The sequence below is a fragment of the Rhinoderma darwinii genome, chromosome 4 (assembly GCF_050947455.1).
Source record: "Rhinoderma darwinii isolate aRhiDar2 chromosome 4, aRhiDar2.hap1, whole genome shotgun sequence".
In the NCBI taxonomy this organism is placed as follows: domain Eukaryota; kingdom Metazoa; phylum Chordata; class Amphibia; order Anura; family Rhinodermatidae; genus Rhinoderma; species Rhinoderma darwinii.
The window spans coordinates 195,823,726-195,847,534 of record NC_134690.1 but is presented as its reverse complement, the minus strand read 5'-3'; the positions used below and the strand labels follow the sequence as shown (position 1 = coordinate 195,847,534).

At 38.9% G+C, this 23,809-nt stretch overlaps 1 protein-coding gene across 1 annotated transcript in view; it reads right to left on the bottom strand.

Annotated features, from left to right (window-relative positions):
- Positions 1-369: 369 nt before the first annotated feature.
- LOC142760983 (CD109 antigen-like) overlaps positions 370-23,809 on the bottom strand; it is a 79,000-nt gene continuing 55,560 nt past the window's right edge. The window contains exons 25-33 of the mRNA XM_075864159.1: positions 22,611-22,842; positions 18,627-18,798; positions 15,271-15,461; positions 14,227-14,391; positions 11,768-11,833; positions 8,615-8,751; positions 6,586-6,736; positions 4,287-4,389; positions 370-775 (exon numbers count right to left, since the gene is read on the bottom strand). Of these exons, the coding sequence (XP_075720274.1) occupies positions 591-775; positions 4,287-4,389; positions 6,586-6,736; positions 8,615-8,751; positions 11,768-11,833; positions 14,227-14,391; positions 15,271-15,461; positions 18,627-18,798; positions 22,611-22,842 (1,402 nt within the window). The 3' untranslated portion in view covers positions 370-590. The remainder of the gene's footprint in view (positions 776-4,286; positions 4,390-6,585; positions 6,737-8,614; positions 8,752-11,767; positions 11,834-14,226; positions 14,392-15,270; positions 15,462-18,626; positions 18,799-22,610; positions 22,843-23,809) is intronic.

The following is a 23,809-nucleotide window of genomic DNA, read 5'->3' as shown; positions in this document are numbered from 1 at the left end:
GTACCTCTGTCGCAAATTCATCACATTTGACGGTAAGAATAGGGCTGCAGGCTACGCTATTCTTTCCATCAAAATGACACACACCTAACAGACCCCATTATAAGTCAATGGTATTTGTCATATGACAAATCCGGCACTGAGCTGTTCCTTCCGTTATAAACAGAAGCAGGTGTAAACATAAACATATATATATATATATATATATATATATATATATATATATATATATATATATATATATATATATATATATATACCCTGACCCTACAATATCCTTAATCACCTGGTTGCATTAGGAGAACATTATAGAGTAGATTGGAAAAAAAAATCATAGCACCCCGAACCATAAAGAGGTGTTTATTTGGTAGCTATATGTATATCATATGAATACATAAAAGACATTAGTTATTGACCACATTCAAAAATAACACACCATGTTCTCTAATGTCACTATGTTGTTATTAGATATTACATGTTTCTGACATTGTCATAAAATATGATGGAATGATTGTAAAAAAAAATATATTTGACCATATTCATAAAAAAATTCTAAAAGTTTGGTACTTTAAAAATGGCAACATAATAATATATTACAACAAGTAAGAAATAAGAATGATGCAGAGGCACAGCAAGTAGAATCCTGGTTTGGCAGAACTGTTGGTCTGAGGTTTGATTGGCACGTTTGAGCTACACTGATTGCAGTTGAGCCCACAGAAATCACAGTATGATATCTTTTTCATTGTCAGAGAATTATATGTCCGTGTTGCTGTGTTTCCTAATGTAAGAGAAAAAAGCATAACACGTATTAAAATCAAAGAAAAGGTATTGATATTGCATTAACCCCTTCCTCTGCAGCCATTTTTATTTTTATTTTCGCTTTATAATCCCGCTTTCCAAAATCCATAGCTTTTTTATTTTTCCTTCAATATAGCCAAATGCGAGCTTGTTTTCTGCGAGACGAGTTGTAGTTTTTCACGTCACTATTTATTGTAACATATAATTATTGTTTTTTGAGTTTTCTTTTTATGGTGTTCACCATGCGGTAAAACTAATTGTTAGAAATACAATTTTAAAGTTTTGTGTTCCCATATTCTGAGAGCCATACCTTTTTGTTTGTGTGTGATGGTTTGTTTTTTTGCGGGCCGAGATGTAGTTTTTAATGATACCATTCTGGGATACGTTATATTTTTTGTGAGAGATAAGGTGACCAAAAAACAGCGATTCCGGCTTTTTAATTATTTTTTTTACTGTCTTTTTTTTACTGCCATCTCTATCTTGACTTTTAACGCATTAAATACACAGTCACAAAACTTTATTTACCTGTATTTAACTTTTTTATTAATCCCCATACGGGACTTGAACCAGTGGTCGCTTGCACGATATACTGCAATACTAATGTACTACAGTAGATTGTGATTTTTACAGGCTCTATTAAGCCCTGCCTCTCGCCCCCAGACTGCTGTGGCAACCTGCCATGACCTACTTGCCTTGATGTGCCATGAGACCTTGGAGGGGGCTGTCCCTTCTTTCTAACATCTTAGATGCCACGGTCGCTATTGCCCGTGCCATCTAAGGGGTAAAACGAGCGGGATAACGCTCCTTGCATTGAAGTGTCGGCTGTAACAAACAGCTGAGACACGCAAGTTTTGTAGGCCCGGTCCATGCTTTCCCTCCTGCCCTCTGCTGTATATATACCGTAGATGTCGGAAAGGATGATAACAGCTGATCGTTGGGGGTTAGGGTATGTTCACACAGCCTATTTTCGGCCGTTTTTCGGACCGTAAACGCCCGAAAAACAGCCCAAAAAATCATCGTAAGCAGAACACCTCCAAACATCTGCCCATTGATTGCAATGGGAAAACGGCGTTCTGTTCCAATGGGCCGATTTTTTATGCAGCCGTTTTGAAAAACGGCCGCGAAAAATAAGTGCAAGTCACTTCTTGGGATGTTTTTTGAGCTGTTTTTCTTTGACTCTTTTGAAAACAGCTCCAAAAATGGCCGTAAATAACGCAGCGAAAAACGCAGCGAAAGTCGCGAGTGGCTTAAAAAATGTCTGAAAATCAGGAGCTGTTTTTCCTTGAAAACAGCTCCGTATTTTCAGACGTTTTTGAGTTTGTGTGTGAACATACCCTTAGAGAAACCAGACATGTGATTACTGCTTCTATTTAACCTATTAAGAGCTCAGCTATTTTCACCCCTGAAGACACAATGATTTTTCATCACTGAATTCCAAAAGCCATATTTCTGTTGACGTAGGGGTATGAGGACTTGTTTTTTGCGGAACGAGTTATGTTTTTTAATGGCACAATTTTGGGGTACATATAATGTATCCCCAGAGGAAGCCGGAAGAGCGAAACCCAGGCTACAGAACTTGGTGTGCTGCGTGTGATTTTATATTATATATGCCTTTTTAATTTTGTCTATCTTGTAAGTTTTTTTCCACTATCTGTCTTTTTTCTCCCTTGTTTGGAGTTATAGACCAGCGATTGAAAGAACTTATATAGCACGCTGCTATATCGCTTTGTGGAAATACAAGATCTAGAACTACAGAGAAACACACCAGTGGAAGTTGGAATTGTCTCTTTGGCATGCAGGCCGGGGGATAAGGGAACTCTTCGTGAACACTTCGGTATAAATGACATTTTAACTTTATTAACTTTATTCTGCAGTACAATTATGAAAATACCAAATCTATATATTTTTTATGTTTTACCGCTTTTCGCACAATAAAAACACTTTTTAAAAAAAACTTTTATTTTGTGTCGCCACATTCTAAGAGCCATAACTTTTTTTTGTACTGTCGACAGGGCTGTGTGAGGGTTTGTTTTTTGCAGGACGAGTCGTAGTTTTCATTGATACAATTTTGGGGTACAAAGAACTTATTGGTTAACTTCTTTTCCATTTATTTTTTTTAAGGCGGATGAACAAAAAATGCAATTCTGTCACAGTTTTATAAATAACAGGATAGCCGGATAAATAACGTGTTCATTTTATAGTACGGGTTGTTATGGTTGTGGCAATACCAATTATGTGTACTTTTTTAGAAAAAATATTTTCATAATAAAGCATTTTGTAAGGTAGAAAACTTTTTTTTTGTTGTTGTTTTTTTCAGAGGATTTTTTTGTATAATTCTATAAATTTTATTTACAATTTTTTTAACACAAATTTTTTAGTCCCAGTAGATGACATGGACATGCAATCGTTTGATTGCTTACACAATACACTGCAATACTTCTTATTAGGCAGAGGCAGGGCCTAATAGGCATGCACAAATGGCAAACTTAAGGGCCTTCTTCAGGCCCCGGCTGCCATGACAATACATTGGCACCCCGAATTCACATCATAGGGGTGCCAATGACAGGGTTCTCTCCCTCTGTCTAACCACTAACAGTTAAAGTCCTAATTTGACATACACCTTCACGCATTCATTAAAAGGGGACCGAAAAGTATTAGCACTGTACACACTGCAGTATGTGAGTACACTTATATACGCTAATATACATTCTGGTCCCACGTAGCGCTGATTATGAGATTTTATTAGAGTTTTATAGCGCTGGCAGCCCCACTGTACTCTTATGTAATCAATGTACTACTGCTTGTACATAGAGTACAACGGGGCCGGTCACATGCTAATACTTTTCGGTCCCCACATAGCCCCTTTAAAACTCAGTTTTTCACAATTTCTGAAATCTAATCGTAGTACACATTTCCTCTATTAGGTCAGTGAAGATCACTACTATATTTCAAGAATGTTAAATATCAGAATAATACTAGAGACAATGATTTTTCCAGATTTTATTTCTTTCATTACATGAACATTCCGGTGAACATCATTATGGTGGGAAATACGATGTTCACAGCTACTGTGTTTAGTTGTATTTCCTACCTCCTACCTTCACCCTGCCAGCAGTCACTTTAAACATTTTAATGCTGCTGGGGAGGCCACTGAAGTGGATGGCTTTACTAGAACGTCTACATTTATGGCCAATATTTAGATCAGTAGGGACCCAACTCTGGGCACCCCCACCGACGGATGCTGCAGCCTCTTCATGTATCGTAGTAGTTTGCCAGACACAGCCCTCCGTAGTGGCTGTGCCGGGGATTGTAGCACCTGTCACATTCACTTGATTGGGATCGAAAATGCAATCCCCGGTACAGCCGCTACAGAAGTGTACGGGCTATGAACAACCAATTTAAAGAAAAGTTACCCGCTTGAAAAACCTCTTATAACCTATGCTTTCATAAAATGTATAACTGATAAAATATAACCAAACATTTGCACTTACTTGGATTATAATATTCATAAATAGTAACTACAGCATCTTGAGAACCTGCAACACTTGCGGAACGGACCAATGGAACAGATATACAAATCTCCTCAGAGGAAACCTAAGAGAAATAAGTGTAATAGTAAAATAACATGTTAGTGTTCATAGTATTCATATTATAAAACAAAAATACAAGCGTCGGAAATGCAGGGTCCCAATAATGACAAATTATGCATAAATATTCCCTGCCAATGTTGTTTGCTGCTTAACTACATAAGGCTGGGTTCACACTACCTATTTTCAGACGTAAACGAGGCGTATTATGCCTCGTTTTAGGCTGGGTTCACACGACCATGTTACGTCCGTAATGTACGGAACGTATTTCGGCCGGAAGACCCGGACCGAACACACTGCAGGGAGCCGGGCTCCTAGCATCATAGTGATGTACGACGCTAGGAGTCCCTGCCTCTCCGTGGAACTACTGTCCCGTACTGTAATCATGATTACAGTACGGGACAGTTGTCCTGCAGCGAGGCAGGGACTCCTAGCATCGTACATCACTATGATGCTAGGAGCCCGGCTCCCTGCACCGTGTTCGGTCCGGGTCTTCCGGCCGAAATACGTTCCGTACATTACGGACATAACATGGTCGTGTGAACCCAGCCTTACGTCTGAAAATAGGGCTACAATACGTCGGCAAACATCTGCCCATTCATTTGAATGGGTTTGCCGACGTACTGTGCAGACAACCTGTCATTTACGCGTCGTCGTTTGACAGCTGTCAAACGACGACGCGTAAAAATACAGCCTCGTCAAAAGAAGTGCAGGACACTTCTTTGGATGTTTTTGGAGCCGTTTTCTCATAGACTCCAATGAAAACAGCTCCAAAAATGGACGTAAAAAACGCAGCGAAAACGCAGCGAAAAACGTGAGTTGCTCAAAAAACTTCTGAAAATCAGGGTCTGTTTTCCCTTGAAAACAGCTCTGTATTTGCAGACGTTTTTGGTCACTACATGTGCACATACCCTAAGTGCAATGTACATGCACCCCAAATATACGATTAGTGCTGTAAATAATTGATCTGTGTGGAATAGCCCTGAAAGCCTATGTAAACATTTGGTGATATTTTTTATTATTATTGTAATGTACTTATATTGTGATTATAAACAATTTTGGAATATATATTTACTAAAACGTTTGTACCGTTTCAGCGTTGCAGCTTCTTTGTATCCAGGATCAGTATTAGGCTACATGCAGACGTTGCATATTTTGATGCGGAAAATACGCATCAAAACCGCGGGAAATTCGCAGATAAAAACCACACCTAATTGTGCATTTTTAAATGCGGTTTTTACATTTTGATGCGTAAATCGGTGCGTTTTCATGCTGCTACACCTACACAGATACAATTAGCAAGCGGAAACGCAACATAAATTGACATGCTGCGGATTGTAATATATGCATCGCAGGTAATTTACGTGCAGAAAAAAACAGCAGCGTGTACATGAGATTTCCTGTATTACGCTGTGGATTTGCTGCACTCAAATACGCGTGGCAAAACAGAACATAATACGCATGGTGTGCATTGAGCCTTAGGGTTTGATTTAGTGTCAGAGGCACACAGGAGCCGCTGTCAGCCAAGCCATCAGTCCAGCTCACTGAAGAATTCACAGCGGCGTTATGCAGCTTCTATGTAAAGTGGATACATAGAAGCTGCAACGATGAAATGGTACAAAATGTTTAATAAATGTATATTACAAAAGTGCTTATAATTACAATATACATGCATTAAAAAAATTTCACTAAAGGTTTACATATCATTAAATGTATTCAGCCAACACAGTTGTAATAGAAGTGACAGTGCCTCTGGTGCTTATATATGGTACTGCAGGCTGTTTTGTCATCGGTGCCTACTCTTTTTTTATATTTTTGCTGAGGCAAGCCAGAGTTTTGACTCAGTCTTTTATTAGGCACTGCAATACCTATAAGGAATAGCATTGACAGTGTCTCAAAAGTGTTTCTTGTTTTTTCTCTGCTTAGATCAGCACTCGATACAATACCACTAAACCTAAATGCAGGTAAATTATTGTTGAATGCTTTTATTTAGTAAAGATTCACAATTTTTTGTTTAAAGTGGAACAGATTTATGACTAGTTGCATTTTAAAGAATGAGAGTAGTTTTATGAAATGTAAGTACACAGTTCTGCTAATATGGAGAAGGGAGAATGTTAGTACAGAAATCAGCTTTATGTAAATAATTTTTACCACTAAAATAAAACCAGTTGCTAACAACAGTATTTTACTTTTGATAACTTACCGAATCCAAGTATAAGTAAACTTTATCATCTTTTGGCTCCACCAATTTGATAATCTCAGTTGTGGGAATACCTGTAGGGCTTAATTTGAAACCACTGAGGAATCCCACATCTAGAATTACCATACCGCTCTTAGTATTTGCCCCTTGGTATCTGAAATCAGAAAAGCACATTACTTTTATAGACCTTCTTTGTATAGTTTAAAATTAAAATAACACACAAGACATAATAACACAAGATTTATCACATCACGCTATTATTAAAAAGGGTTCTGTATGAATATAGCCCACAATGTAAAGAATGGATTTTGATATATATATATATATATATATATATATATATATATATATATACAAAGAAAAAAGTAGTAGGGATGCACACTGTAAAGGATTTTAAATCCCAGAAGGGTGCTCAGCTCACAAACCTAGGTCGTAACAAAATGTGGCAAAGAGAGAGCCGCACTCCAAAAGTTGGCTTCCCACCTGGCAGACCTACTTATGTCAGACCCGGTATTGACGTAGGTCTGCCAGATAGGAAGATGGTGTCTTCAGGGTCTATGGTAGACTGCACTTACGTGCTGAATGTGTGTCTATTGGTCATCAGCAACGTGTGATAGATTCAACCTATGAGGGATAGGTTGGAGCACAGGCGCGGTAGCGCCATTAACAAACACACGAACATGTGCAATGTTTGATCTCCTGAGTGAGTGCCATCCTCCTATGTTTATTACGTCAAATATTTTAATTGTGCTATTGGATACATGTGTGATTGTTATGATATTATTATGGATTGTATATCATTGAAAACATACTTTGCACTGTAAGTGATGATACAATATGTCTGTCTGTTTATACACTTCTTTGATATAACTATATTATGCACCTTGCACTTTGTTTATATATAATATATGAATTGTTTTTTATTCACATCATTTGATTATGCACATTTTTTTAATTTTTCTGTGAGATAGGTGTGTGTATATATACCCACACACAACTTGTTCACCTTGCTTGAGAATGACTCTATGGTAGGGCCGAAACATTGTCTGTCCACTATGGGTGAATAAACTTAACATTCTGATTAAGCCAACTTTTGGAATGCCACTCTCTCTTTGCCACATACATATACTGTATGTATATATATTGTGGGTATATATATATATATATATATATATCTATATATATATATATATATATATATATATATATATATATATATATATATATTATGCACCATCTTACATATGTTAGTATGTTAGGTTGAGAAACTGACCATATAAAAATATAAATGAAAGAAACACCATTACAGATGAGATAACAGAGTAGACATATTTCTTCATGTTAATGGCAACCAGATTGCTGATTTCTTATAACAAACAATCTAAAAGATAGAGACAATTTCCAAACACATGTCCCTGGTGAAAGCCGTGGCAACCAGAATGAAAACAATTAATATATATATTGCTGACTGCATTAAGAGAATATTTACATTGCTTCTTTATTTATCTTCTGACAAGCCTATTTATTAATAAAAATGATCAAGCAGGCAAAAGCCCCAGTGAGGACGACACCCTTTTCAAATGTAGTTCGCTAAGGATCAGCTGAATGTGGGGGTTCAGGTTTCTGAAACCCTCGATGACAATCAAATGTTATCACCCGAGGCACCTACAAATGCCTGCACATTTCACCTGGCTGCTAGAGTGGGAGATGCTTTTTGCTGCAGCTCTCCATTCTGGCTAATAGCGTGCAATGCATGGGTGAAGCCCCTAGGCAATTACCCAATTTGCCCTCCCTATAATCAGGCCCTGCTTCTAGAAGAGATTTGTTCCATATTACGGCATGATGAAACTTCTTTCTCACAGGTTCCATATTAATAAAAAAAATAAACAATGTGTGCCATACAATATGGCCACGTGCATGTCTAAATTGTCTCATTCAATGTCGTAAACTTACAGAAGGGAATCATGTTGATAAGTGGTTCATAAAATATAGACAGTATAGGTTGTGGTAACGCTGGACAGTCTGGTCTTACCTTGTACATACATCCACAGACAGTATATGAATGTTACTTGTGTCTTCCTTCACAGTTACATCTAACTTGAAGGCTTCTGGTACAGGAGAGTTTCTCTTGGCTCTGGAAGATGCCTTCTGATTATATACTAAATTAAGCTGCGAAAGAAATAGAAACATCCTTTATTTATGTGAGCTGAGCGATACCTATTGTTTAAATCAATTTTTATGTTAAATATATTTAAAGAAAATTAAAAGATTGGTGATGTTTTAATTAAAATTTTCCATGTAACTATTTAAAACATTTTTTTTTATTTTTTTTTTTAAATCTTGCAGTTTTCACTCTGGCCACTGAGCCTCACAATAGACTCACACTTCCTGTTCTGTAGAGATCACTTCTCAGCAGCCATCTCATCATCACAAACAGGATTACAATGAAAGGTAAAACCTCTATATAGATAACACAGGATCCCCTGCACAGGTCACAGAGCATGCCTAGAACACTGTCCCATAAAAGTCAAATGGTCATCTTCAAACTAGCATTTCCTAAGTCCATGTGGCTGCTGTAAAGCAAATCGCTGATCTGCTGTTCACAGCTCGAAATAACAGCTCAGGCAAGATGGACACCTCCATAATCATGTACAAAAAATAGAATTAAACAAATCTACAATCATGCGGCACTGGTATGTAAAAGTGCTATCACCCTCTTCTTTTCACATTTTTTTTGTTAGAGCTTCATAATATCAGCTCCATGTTGAGATGGTATGTGGCCACCTGAAGTTTCTTTTAGTTTTGCAGTTTTCAAGAGGGTCAATTATACCATCATTATATATTGCTCCAGTGAGCGTTTTATATCTTTACTATTAGTGTTGTTACCCTTATTTATATACACTCGGTGAACATCATTACAATTGTGCATGTTCTGATTGGTTCTTATTACATTTACCTATCTTTTACACATTCATAAACTGTGGTTATTTATCTGAATTGTTGGTTCTCTTTACTCTCACAGGTTATTTCCAATGTATGACATTGTGACTTTTTGAAATAAATATGATTAATAAAATATTGTTTTTAAGCGCAAAATAAACTCTGGTTTATGTTCTATATACCACCTTCAAAAAATATACCAAACGTGTCTGGTTTTAATTAGAAAAACTTTATATATGTAAAGGATCTGCCAGGCACTACGTCTGTGGATACTCCCAGGATTAATCAATCGACACCTGAGGCCGGACCTCTTAGACTGACTCCGGCTCCCACCAATCAGGGTGGCAGGCTCAGGAGTGGGAGAGCCTATCGCGGCCTGGTCAGTCGGAGTTAGCTCCGCCCCCTGTCCATTTATACCTGCCGTTTTCTCTTCCTCATTGCTTGTGATTCTTCCTGGTTTCCTGGCCCTGCTACAGCCTTGCTCCAGCCTGCTACTGCCTTGCTTCAGCCTTGCTACAGCTTCCGCTTATCCTGCTTCGCTCTGACCCCGGCTTGCTTCCTGCTCCTTGCTCTGCGTTCGTATACTTCGTGACTTCCTGATTCTGACTGGCCCGTTCACCACTCTGGTTTCCTCACTGTGTTCCATGGTCTACTGCCCCTTCCCTTGCTTGTTCCCTGTTTGTATTCCCTTGCACTTAGTCAGCGTAGGGACCGCCGCCCAGTTGTACCCCGTCGCCTAGGGCGGGTCGTTGCAAGTAGGCAGGGACAGGGCGGTGGGTAGATTAGGGCTCACTTATCCCCCTCCCCTTCTTCCTGCCATAACAATATAGGTGGTACATTCCATTTTTATAATTATGACCTTGTTTTTTTATGTTGAATACTTTTTAATACTGAAATAATAAAACAAAGATTCAAATGTAAAAAGTTGTCAAGCAAAACAAAGGAAAAAAGTAGAAATACCATGTTACTTGAATAATTTGATTATTTATCATACAGTCCATATGACTGACTCATTTATAACTAATGAAAAATCCAGTATCACTAACTGTATCTTCCGCAATCTTTCCCTGTTTTCCTACATTTCATTTTGGGATGCATACACCCCATAATCCATATTAGAACTCATGGGACTAATTTCTTTGTCACCTGTTCACCGAGAGTTCTCTTCACTTAGGTCTCCCTGGCTTATCAGTCACAGGAACAGTTTCCTCCCCTTTCATTGGTCTTATTGTTCAGAGACGTACTTGGTTAAATCTATGCTTGTAGGCAATAACATATGATCTGGCATCAGTAATGAAATGTGGATTTGTCCATCATGGATAGACAAGAGTAAAGACATGCCACATTCATTTACTTTTGCCAAAAAGGCGCTACATGTAAATATCCCATTGAAAAATTGTGTATTCACTGATTATAAAGTAAGAATAAATCATAAAATAGATTAACCCATAAAAGAAATGTACTTAATACAACCAGTATCAGCTACTCCAAACACAAGTAACTTTGTGTTTACTATACCGCCACCTATTGGCTATTACAGGGACTGGACAAAACAGGTACTCTGAATGCCATTGTGATTTACATTTTGGATTACTGTGACCGCATTTACTTTATAGTAAGTGAACAGACCAGAGCTTACACCATTATGTATAACCTATAAGAGTATAAGTCTTTTAGAGGGGTTGTTTTAGGAAGATAACCTCTGTAGTTTTTCCTCCTACTTAACTTTTACTAGATGTCACTGGTAGCCTAGAGGCATTAAGTGCATAAAAAGAAAAGGTAAGACATGGGATTTTTTATATACAAAAGTTGCAGTTTTATTTTACACCCTGAGACACAGTTAGATCCTGAACAGTTTTTTCTTCTAAATTATTGAAATACTCTTTATATGCTTACTGCGGAGATGGCGCAGGTACAACAGCTGCATACACATCATAACCAGCAAAAGCCAGTTGTGATTGACAGACATCATCAGAGATAACTCCGGTCCTGATTCTTTAACATCTTAGATGTTGTCGTCAATAGCTACCCTTTGTTAATCCAATGGTTTGCATTGCAGACTGCCATAAGTCTCTACGGCATCACCGAATAGGTCCCTTAAAGTTTTAGACCACTTTTTAGTTTGGCAAAACGTACATATGAAACCTATAGAATGCTCTGAATTTAATATTTTACAATTAACCACGCAGAAATAGTAGTAAGTACACAAGAGTCCATTAATGAAGTAATGCAATTGACTTTGTACCTGAAAAATAGCTAGTCCTCTTCCTACTGCAGTAGCGTTCATTAAAAGGGGCTGAGGGACTTCAATCTATCAAAGAAAGCACAAGGTTATTATAATATAACAGTTCAACTTTTATTATACCATTTAAAAGCCCAAACTTTGAATACGTGAGCCTAAAAGTTTTTAAATATAAGAAATAGTCTTAGGAGATCAGTCGTCTAGAAAAAAAAGTAATAAACCAACTTAAAGGGTTTGTCTCAAGAAAACAACCCCTGTCCATATGCCCTAACATTGTATTAGGTAGTTCTTCGCTCATGACCCTCCCCTATGAGCCATGTATTAAATGATCGACCATTTATTTGAATGCTACATTTTCTCTGCAGTGACCACTACAGGGGATATGACTAGCCAGACGTAGTTGCCCCGGTGATGACAGCTGACCACCAGGGGTTAGAGAAGGCAGACATTTGGCGATCAGCTGATCGCTGTGCCAGTTTTTATTAGAAAAAGGGATTGTCTACTTAGACAAAGCCCTTTAAATGTACACTACCGTTCAAAAGTTTAGGGTCACTTAGAAATTTCCTTATTTTTGCAAGAAAAGCACAGTTTTTTTCAATGAAGATAACATTAAATTAATCAGAAATACACTCTATACATTGTTAATGTGCTAAATGACCATTCTAGCTGCAAATGTCTGGTTTTTAATGCAATATCTACATAGGTGTATAGGGGCCCATTTCCAGCAACCATCACTCCAGTGTTCTAATGGTACATTGTGTTTGCTAACTGTGTTAGAAGGCTAATGGATGATTAGAAAACACTTGAAAACCCTTGTGCAATTATGTTAGCGCCGCTGTAAACAGTTTTGCTGTTTAGAGGAGCTATAAAACTGCCCTTCCTTTGAGCTAGTTGAGAATCTGGAGCATTACATTTGTGGGTTCGATTAAACTCTCAAAATGGCTAGAAAAAGAGAGCTTTCATGTGAAACTCGACAGTCTATTCTTGTTCTTAGAAATGAAGGCTATTCCATGCGAGAAATTGCCAAGACACTGAAGATTTCCTACAACGGTGTGTACTACTCCCTTCAGAGGACAGCACAAACAGGCTCTAACCAGAGTAGAAAGAGAAGTGGGAGGTCCCGCTGCACAACTGAGCAACAAGAAAAGTACATTAGGGTCTCTAGTTTGAGAAATAGAAGCCTGACAGGTCCTCAACTGGCAGCTTCATTAAATAGTACCGGCAAAACGCCAGTGTCAACGTCTACAGTGAAGGGGCGACTCCAGGATGCTGGCCTTCAGGGCAGAGTGGCAAAGAAAAAGCCATATCTGGGACTGGCTAATAAAAGGAAAAGATTAATATGGGCAAAAACACACAGACATTGGACAGAGGAAGATTGGAAAAAAGTGTGATGGACAGACGAATCGAAGTTTGAGGTGTTTGGATCACACAGAAGAACATTTGTGAGACGCAGAACAACTGAAAAGATGCTGGAAGAGTGCCGGACATCATCTGTCAAGCATGGTGGAGGTAATGTGATGGTCTGGGGTTGCTTTGGTGCTGGTAAAGTGGGAGATTTGAACAAGGTAAAAGGGATTTTGAATAAGGAAGGCTATCACTCAATTTTGCAACGCCATGCCATACCCTGTGGACAGCGCTTGATTGGAGCCAATTTCATCCTACAACAGGACAATGACCCAAAGCACACCTCCAAATTATGCAAGAACTATTTAGGGAAGAAGCAGGCAGCTGGTATTCTATCTGTAATGGAGTGGCCAGCGCAGTCACCAGATCTCAACCCCATAGAGCTGTTGTGGGAGCAGCTTGACCGTATGGTACGCAAGAAGTGCCCATCAAGCCAATCCAACTTGTGGGAGGGCCTTCTAGAAGCATGGGGTGACATTTCTCCCGATTACCTCAGCAAATTAACAGCTAGAAGGCCAAAGGTCTGCAATGCTGTAATTGCTGCAAATGGAGCATTCTTTGACGAAAGCAAAGCTTGAAGGAGAAAATTATTATTTCATATAAAAATCATTATTTCTAACCTTGTCAATGTCTTGACTATATTTTCTAGTCATTTTGCAACTCATTTGATAAATATAAGTGTGAGTTTTCATGGAAAACACAAAATTGTCTGGGTGACCCCAAACTTTTGAACGGTAGTGTACGTGTGTGTAACATCTCATAACCATATTCACCAATGTAGCTCCTATACCTGCAATACGTAATCATTTTGCTAGAGATCGCTCTTGAGGCAGGCACATGAGCACATACATATACATGTTCTGACTAAAGAGATTCCGATAATAATAGTTTTTTATATAATACCCTAATATGTACATGTAGGTTACTGCTCAATGACTATTAGAATTATTATTATTATTAGATTCATAAAAATAAACAATATTAGTGTATTATAATACATACACATAGATATAATTGCACACATATCATTTATATATATATTTTTCCTCATTCTTTACCTGCTGTTTTTGTAATACTAATAGATTGTTGTTGCTGTTGATCTGAAATGTTTTTGGTACAAATGATCCTGATCCAGTTACTGTCAAAGTAAGTGATGTTGCACCTTCACCAAAGTTCACCGCTGACACGAACTGGGAAAGAGCCTGCAGAGCCATCACTGTGTCCTATAGTAAGACAGATAATACATGGTCAGTGAATACGGGGCTGTTTTAAGGAAAATAAAGTGCAATACAAAATGCATAACAGATATCTTACTAAGAAGTATAGTACGTGTTATCCTATGCCTACAGGAAGCTCTGTAATACAGTCGTGTGTTTGAACCCTAAGGCCCCATGCACACGAACGTGCTTTTGCGGCTGCAATTCCCCTGGAAACCCACGGGAGAATTGCGGCCCCATTAATTTCAATGGGCCCAAGCACACGACCGTGGTTTCCATGGTCCGTGCATGGCCCTGGAGCCTGGTCCAGACTCATAGAAAAGAATGGACGTGGCCATGTGCACGGCCGCGATTTGCGGGCGGCTCGCGGTTGGCACTCTGCGGCCGTCCGACCCGAAAATCACGGCCATGCACATGGCTACGGTTGTGTGCATGAGGCCTAACATTGAGCATTTATTAAATGTGTAGGGACAACCACCTGCCCTACGCTGTACACCATAGGCAAGATTTTAATATTTCTTATAGGCATTCCCTTGATTAAAAAATGAATCGGGGTGGGGAGACAACAGGTGAGCCCTAATCAACCCGCAACTAAGTCCCTGCCTACTTGCACGGCCCATCCTAAGTGACGGCGTACAACTGGGCGACGGTCCCTACGCTCAGTAAGTGCAAGACAGACAACACAAGACAAGGGCACACAGAAGCAAAGGGGAAGTAGGGGCAGTTGCCCACGGAAAACCGTGAGCAACAGGCAGTGGTGAACGAGCCGAATCAAACCAGGAGAGTACGTAGTAGCAAAACGGAGCAGGAGAATAGTCAGGCAAGCCAGGGTCAAAAAGTTTACAGCGGTCAATCAGGTAAACCCAGCTTTATTCCATTCATTACCTGAGTAGATGTATATCCTCCAAGATGATTCCTTTGTTGACTCAGCCATTTCATGACAAGAATACCATCAGTGATTCTACCCTGCTGATAGAAGGAAAGCAGGGCATATGCTGCGGTCTCAACATCAGTTGTTCTTGGTTGCCAGTAACTGTTTGATTGTTCAGATGGTGAAGACCAGTACTTTGTACTCCCTAAATACACAAAGAGTGAAATAATGGTATAAAGGTTTGTGCATCTGATCAGTCCAAAATACCCACATTTATATCAACATTTTTATTAACAAGTTTATACTTATTACAATGATAGATAAATAAAATAAAAAAATCATTTCAATAAAGCCTCCTTTTCCCCAACCCCTGTCCCTGCCATATACCCCCTAGAGTGATAAACAAAAAGAATGGAGCATATTAGGGCTGAAAGCGGTTGTCTCATGAAGACAGCCCTTGTCCATATGCCCTCTATAAGCCTGTGGAAGAGCAGCTGCTGATCTGGTGGACTCAAGACGTTCATCTATTATATGGACAGACGATCATCTGAATTACAGCCATGTAATACTTCATTTCCCCTGCAGCAGCCACTGCAAGGGAAACGCCTGGCCTCGCCTTACAAATCATCTGTTTGCCAGGGGTGCTAGACCCGCAGTGATCAGATGATCACCGCTGCGGCTCAGTTCTGAAAGGAGATGTCTCTAATAAGACAACCCTTTTAATAAGTCAATTAAATTTAAATAGAGTAAAGTAAAATAACCACTGTTCCTATTCCTCAAACTCAATCTTGGTCTCAGTTTCCACCACTTTTCTTTCTAGTTCTATGCAAAATAGCTCATATCAGCAAAACAAGAGACTGGTCTGTTGAATCAGATGCCTTAAGGCCCTATTACACAGGCCAATGATTGGGCAAACGAGCGTTCATATAAACGCTTGTTCCCCATCATTGTCCTGTTTAATAAGGGCAACGATGAGCCGATGAACGAGAAAATGCCCGTTCATCAGCTGATCTGGTCTTTATGCAGATTTAAAAATCATCGTTGTCGGCAGCACATCTCCCTCTGTAATCAGGAAGATGTGCTGCCGACATGATGAAAATGTATGGGGAAGAACAATCAGAGTTTCGGGCGCTAGTCTTTATACATATCCAATCATTGCTCCATGTGATAGGAGCAAACGAGCGCCAACCAATGAGCTGTCTCGTTGATCGGCGCTCGTTCACACAGCCCATGTCTTGCATTAGTACCTTTAGACGAAGTTTGAGGGGGGGGGGGGTGAGTACTGGCTATCATTGAAGAGACCCAGCAGTTGTATGGAGGCTTATACTCCATGGAAGAAAGTATGCAAAATAGCTTGTATCAGCCAAACTAGAGACTCCTACAAAAGGAAGAGTGACCCATCTGTAAACAGCACGGTCTTGGGGTTCTTGCCCCTCTTTAGTACAGGGCACGGTACTGGTTAGCTGAATGAGAAGCCTTAGATGCATTTTTTATTTTTTACACTTTCGGTTAGCTATAATGATACAAGTATAACCATGCATCAAGATATACCTTCCTTTTTATATATTGTCTAATAATGTTGATATATTTATTCCCAAAAATCTCTTACAATCAGCACAAGACCATAGACTGTGAAAAAAATTGGCATGTGAGTAATCCTATATCAATTACACTCATGATTTCAAATATATTTTCCTAGCGTTATATGGAAAGCAAAGTATGTCCTATGAAAGATCTTAAATGGAATTTCCCTTTGTTTTATCGAGTTAAGTGCTTTCTTCACATTGTTGAGACCATGGATCATTCTGTATCTAACCATATTTCCCAAGATCACTAAATCCATATTCCCATTTCTCTAGGATGTCTTTTTAGCCATCTTTTTCCCCCAATTCACATATTCTGACATTGAATCTGAACATGGTTTCCTCTGCATGGAGTTTGTATCTTTCTACGTTCTTTTGTGGGTTCCTCCGTGTACTCAGATTTTTTTTTCTGACATGCCAGAGACACTGATAATTTAATAGGCTTCCTATAAAATTCGCTGTGGTGTGTGTATGTGTGCATGTGATAGGGAGATTAGATTTTGAGCCCCAGTTGAAACATAAACTGATGTGAGTGAATGTATTCTGTATACAACACTCTGGAACATATTAGAGCTATATATAAATGATGGGAAATAAATATATGGATTCTATTGCCTGCAAGAAAATAACGCTGAGACACATATATCATGGTCAGTGTGCAGCATGGGTGGTCTTCTCTCTGGTTAGGGTGTACACAGTGATGTAGTCAGAAAGATGCTCTGTTGTGTGCTATGAGCAAATTAGATGTCTCCTTCCTACTACTCCCCTCTCACAGCATGAAGTCTCAAGCACGCTAACTGACTGCAGCTACATTACCCTCCTCCCTGTCTACACTTACTGTATTACTAAAGACAACATACAGGCTTCTGGACATTTACCAAGAGTCTAGAAGAAATTGTAACTGCAGGCTGGTGAAAGGTGAGAAAGTTGGCACTTTGCCCTAATAAGTCATATATTCACATGTGCTACAGTTATTATAATGACAGGTACACTTTAAAAAGGATCTGTCACTAGTTTAGTAATGTCCAATCTCCTAGCTAATCTAATAGGTGCTGTCACACTGATAATGCTAGAGGAAATTGTGTCCCAAAACTTTTTATTATTTTAAAAGTTATGAGCTTCTTTCTAAACATGCAAATAGCTGTGAAACAACCGGAGGTATCACCAGTTAAAGACAGTCGGGAATGGAAACTGTATATGTATATAGTATACAGCTTCCAGAACTGTTCTAAGTGGTACACTATTTTAAGTGATCCCCCTTCTCTCCAGCCTCAGTCTCTCACACTGTGTGAAGCAGCTTCATGCTGATAGGACAGCGTCAGAGGCTGTGAGGTAGCTCCACCTCTGGAGAATCGCTGGTGTTGACGCCCATTTGGCATGTATAGCCTCATTTGCATATTTAGAAAGAAGCTCATAACTTTTAAAATAATAAACCTTTTGGGGCACAATTTCACTAGCATTATCAGTGTGATAGCGCCTATAAGATTAGCTAGGTTTGGGCATTGCTAAGTAGTGACAGATCCTATTTAAAGAGGACCTGTTACCTCTCCTGACATGTCTGATTTACTAAATATTTGTATCCCCCATGAAACAACATTTCTGGAGCACCTTTTCTTAGATATTTATCTTGTGTCGTTCCTCTGTTATTCCTCCTAGAAATTTATGAATATGTTAACAACTATATTATCCCAAGTAGGTTTCTGAGAAGCAACCCCACATTTTGCCTATTTTGGCACTATGTTAAGAGATGTATTGTTAGTTTGTGTTAATTTTATCTATAACTGTACCTGTAATGCTTGCTCTTGAATTGAGGTCATTCAGAGCAGCTTCTGCCTTGCTGCTGTTGGCCAATGATAGAGCATATGCCACAACGGACAGAGTGTAATTACTAGATATCCCTTCACTATATTTGCTTTCAAGGTACTGCACAGCTTTCTGAACTCGGGACTCGTAGCGATTCTGAAAGAGAGCAGAAAATACAGCGGATGTTTTTTAAGTACAGTACATATGTATCATTGTTATGTCATGTGAAATAAAATGTATATTTTTGAGGAGAATGGTTTCCCGTTCAGGTTAGTCAATGAATAAAGAAAACTGATGTAATAAATATATTGTCAATTGATACCAGTTAAAAAGAAACAATTCTAAGGTAAAATTAAATTAAAATTTTTACCTTTCTCCTTGACTTTTGCTATTGCAAGTAGCTTTCACTTAGTTTACCCTTCGCTAATGTATATCTCAACTGCCTTCACAGCAATTCTCAAATTTATACCTATTGGACTGGGATTCCCCAAGGCGTTTTTTGCTGCATTATTGAGCCACAGCAAAAAAACGCAATGGAAAAAACGTGTATTCAATTGCATTAGAAAACATTGCCTTTTATAGAGGTGTTACAACATTTAACACCTGCATACATCACTGGAAAATATATGCCCAGTGTAGAAAAATAGCAAGGGTAGCAAAAACATGAACTCTGCACAGTACTCAACCAATTCAGGTATTTAATGCCTGGCAGCCTGGGGGAGATATATCAAAACTGGTGCAAAGGAAAGTGGACATGTTGTCCATGGCAACCAATCAGGTAGCTGCTTTCATTTTTCAAAAGGCCTCTAAAAAATGAGAGGTGGAACCTGATTGGTTGCCATGGGCAACTACTCTTTTCCTTTGCACCAGTTTTGATATATCTCCCACATTGTGTATAAAAAAAAACCCAAAGAAAATAACACTTAGAAAACTACATAGACCAACATTAGCCACTGTTTTGCTCTGGCTTTAGGCCCCCTGCACATGCTACAGATTTTGTTGCAGAAATTTCTGCGACTGAAAATCAGTTTGATTTATCTGAATGGAGTTATTTCAGCAGAAAGCGCAAGATCTTCAACAAAATCTGCAGCGTGTGCTGCGGGCATTATATAACAAACAAACAAACAAACAAACAAACAAACAAACACGTAAAAGACGCAGCAAAATCTTCTGTGGAATCCCAGCCTATGTGATATGTGCACCTGTAATAAATGCCAATCTGTATACCTGTAGGTGAAATCATTAATTGGGGGGATTTGATTGGTTGGGGAGACATATTTATGGACAACACTGGCTTTTGTATATACCCATTGATAGAGCCATTCACAATATGCACGTTGGGGTCTCCTGCATACTCCTGGATCTAGCTCATATGCAATTGCCACTATTGCTTATGTTGATGTATGTTACACAGTTAAACTTTGATATGATGTTATTATTACTATTAGGCTGGGTTCACACGTGGCGGAATTTCACTTAAATTCCGCTGCGGACACTCCGCAGCGTTAATCCGCAGCGGAGCCGTTTGTCCATTGACTTACACTTTAATTTAGCAGTGTTCGTTTAGACGAGGCGTAAAATTCCGCTGCGGAGCATAGGCTGCGGAGCGGAATTTGGTGTCCGCAGCATGCTCTGTCTGTTGCGGAGCAGTGGCGGACTCATGGCGGAATTTCTCCATTGACTTCAATGGAGATTCTAATTTCCGCAATGAAGTCTGCAGCTGTCATGCACATGTTATGTGTGCTGCGGATCCGTCTTGCTTTTTTAACTTGACATTTCTTCATTCTGGCTGGACCTATGTATTTCTAGGTCTACAGCCAGACTGAGGAAGTCAATGGGGCTCCCGTAATGACGGGAGCGTTGCTAGGAGACGTCAGTAAATAGTCACTGTCCAGGGTGCTGAAAGAGTTAAGCGATCGGCAGTAACTGTTTCTGCACCCTGGACAGTGACTACCGATCACAATATACAGCAACCTGTAAAAAAATATAAGTTCATACTTACAGAGAACTCCCTGCTTCTGTCTCCAGTCCGGCTTCCCAGGATGACGTTTCAGTCTAAGTGACGGCTGCAGCCAATCACAGGCCAATAACAGGCTGCAGCGGTCACATGGACTGCCGCGTCATCCAGGGAGGTCGGCCTGGATGCCGAAAGAGGGACGCGTCACCAAGACAACGGCCGGTAAGTATGAAATTCGTTTACTTTCACTAGGGAAAGTGCTGTCCCTTCTCTCTATCCTGCACTGATAGGGAGAAGGGAAGCACTTTTCCCGCAGTCCGCAGCAGCTAGTCCGCATCAATTTACTGCACATTTTGTGCAGATCCGCAGCAGAATCTGCAACGCAGATTCTGTGCGGCATTGATGCGGACAGTTGCGGAGGAAATCCGCCACGTGTGGTCATGCCCTTAAGCCTTATTCACACGAACGTGTCCGTTTTGCGCGTGTAAAAGCGCACACAAAAGTTCTGTGTGGCATCAGTATGTGGTGCATGCCTGCGTGATTTCAGCGCATATGGCAGCGTGATGAGACTCTGTTTTTTATGTTTACAAACATAAAAGAAGGAGGTGCTTTTCTTGTTTCATTTATTTTACTAAATCACGTGCGGCACACGGAAGTGTACCCATTGTCTTCAATGGGTGCGTGATGCGCGGAAAACGCACAAATATAGGACATGTCGTGAGTTTTACGCAGCGCACATACGCTGCGTGAAAATCACTGACAGTCTGAACAACCCCATTCACTAACATAGGTCTGTGCGACGTGCGATGTATCACGGACGTATAACACGTTCGTGTGAATAAGGCCTAACACTTAGATATAATGTTATCGCTACATATGCAGCATATGTATAACAAGTAGTTGATGTTCTTACCGTCTAGACGAGTTTATTGTCTTACTGTTCAGTGCACTCTTCCAATCATTTGAAAGTATTTTATTATATCATTTTAATAAAAATAGCACTATTTAGCTATGTGAGTGTGTTGAGCTCATTGGTTTTGTAGATTGTTGTATTTCTGAGCATAGCCCCACATTATTTATTGATTTTCTTTAGTTTGGTGACTTTGGTGTATATACTGTATACCTATTGGTCTCAGGGTTATTTTGGCTTAAGGGCTGAGCAAGAGTAGGGAAATAAAATTCTCTCTGGTATCTGTCACTAGATACAGGCTAGATTTATGGTGCTTGTGATCCATCAATAAAGAGAATAAAGGGACTGTGAAACATTCTGTTGCTAGGTAGAGCAGCTTCGGTGAATTTGATTTCCCTGCTTTTGTAAAGGAACATTTGATTGGTCAGTATATATCAGGAAACAGTGTTAAATAAAATTCCCTAATATATCATTAAAGGCTCACAAAAGTTGAACATCTCCATTAATATGTATGTGCACTTTTTTTATACTGTCTCTGAAGTAATAATTATCCCTTGCATACATTATTATAAATCTACTTTCATTGCGGCTGAAAAGCGAATTTTTTGGGTACACAATAAACATAAAAGTTGTAACCATATAAATGACTTGTCCGAAAATAATCCGCTAGGCCTTTTCAATCAAGCACGTCATGAAACTTAGATTGGTAGCTATCTCGCGAACAATTGAATTAGCTCCAGTCATTGTAAAGTGACTGCTCCATGTAAAGGTTTGAGACTATTTCATTCTTGAGATCTGTTGTGTCTGATTGAGATGCCATAAAAGTCTATCTTGGGACAATTCCTTTAAAGAGGTTTCCCACAATATGCATTGATGACATACTGATTATGTAGGTCACCAATGTCTGATAAATTGGGGTCCAACAATTTATCAATTTCTGTTGTCACTTCGTCGTATACAACTGCCAGCCCCTCCCCATGATACATTGATGGTACATATATCTAATTGATTCTTATCATGGAAAAAAAGCCTTTCAGTTGATAAATTAATTTTAAACCAGCAGATGTTGGGGAAAATTGTTATATTTCAAGTTGTGCTTACTCTGTAGAATTCATCCTCGAGCAGTGAGGTCACTATATAAGCTGTTAGGGTGATGGGACCAGTCAGTCCGCCTTGTAGTTCTGTGTGAATGACACGTCCCGGTTCAGAAAATATGCCAGTGTTTATGTCTTGAAACTGTACCAACCATTCTACAGTTTGATTTAAAACATCTGAATTTATGTACATAAAGGGCCGAGCTTGTAGAAAGCATCTAAATACAAATGCTGTAAGCCTGCAAAAAAAAAACATAATGCATAGATTTTAATTTTATAATACAAATTAGATCCAAAGAAAACCATTATAATAAGACTGATAGTTCTTTGGAGTATTTTATTTAGTGCACACTACAAGGACAATGTGGCAACATAACATTGCAACCTATTGACAACACATAACATTGAACCCATTAACCTTAAAGGGGTTGTCTAAGGAAAAAAATCTCACACAACCCCTCTACATGCAAAGTTAAGTATTATGATCGTAATTAATAGATAAAATACAGTTAAATGGGATTATTCCTCCTTGGTCATTGGGCCCTTGCTTGACTGTTTCCATCAGTCCCATTGACTTTGAATGGAGCATGCATGCTTGACCATTCAAACTCCTACTCACTGTGGTGGTGCGGTGAGGAACAATGGGGGACTCAGGAGCCCCATTCTGGTGATCAGTGTTGGTCCCAGCAAGCATAGGTGATAAATGAGTTTCGTGGGACAACTTAGAAACAATGGAAGATTGTCTTCTTTCTGCAATATCCCAAATAATCAGGTTATTGTGCCCTTTTTAAGTGACATTGTTGGCCGCAAAATTAAAATGCTAAATATATATATATATATATATATACATATATATATATATACATATATATATGTGTGTATATATATATATATATATATATGTGGGTATATATATACATATATATATATATATATATATATATATATATATATATATATATATATAAATACAGTTGGGTCCAGAATTATTTGGAGAGTGTCACAAGTTTTGGCATTTTAGCTTTTTACCAAAATATATTGAATATACGGTTATATAATCAATATAGGCTTAAAGTGCAGACTCTCAGCTTTAATTTGAGGGTATTCACATCCTAATTTGAGGAAGGGTTTAGGAATTACAGCTCTTTAATATGTAGCAGCCACTTTTTCAAGGCACCGAAGGTAATTGGATAATTATCTCAAAAG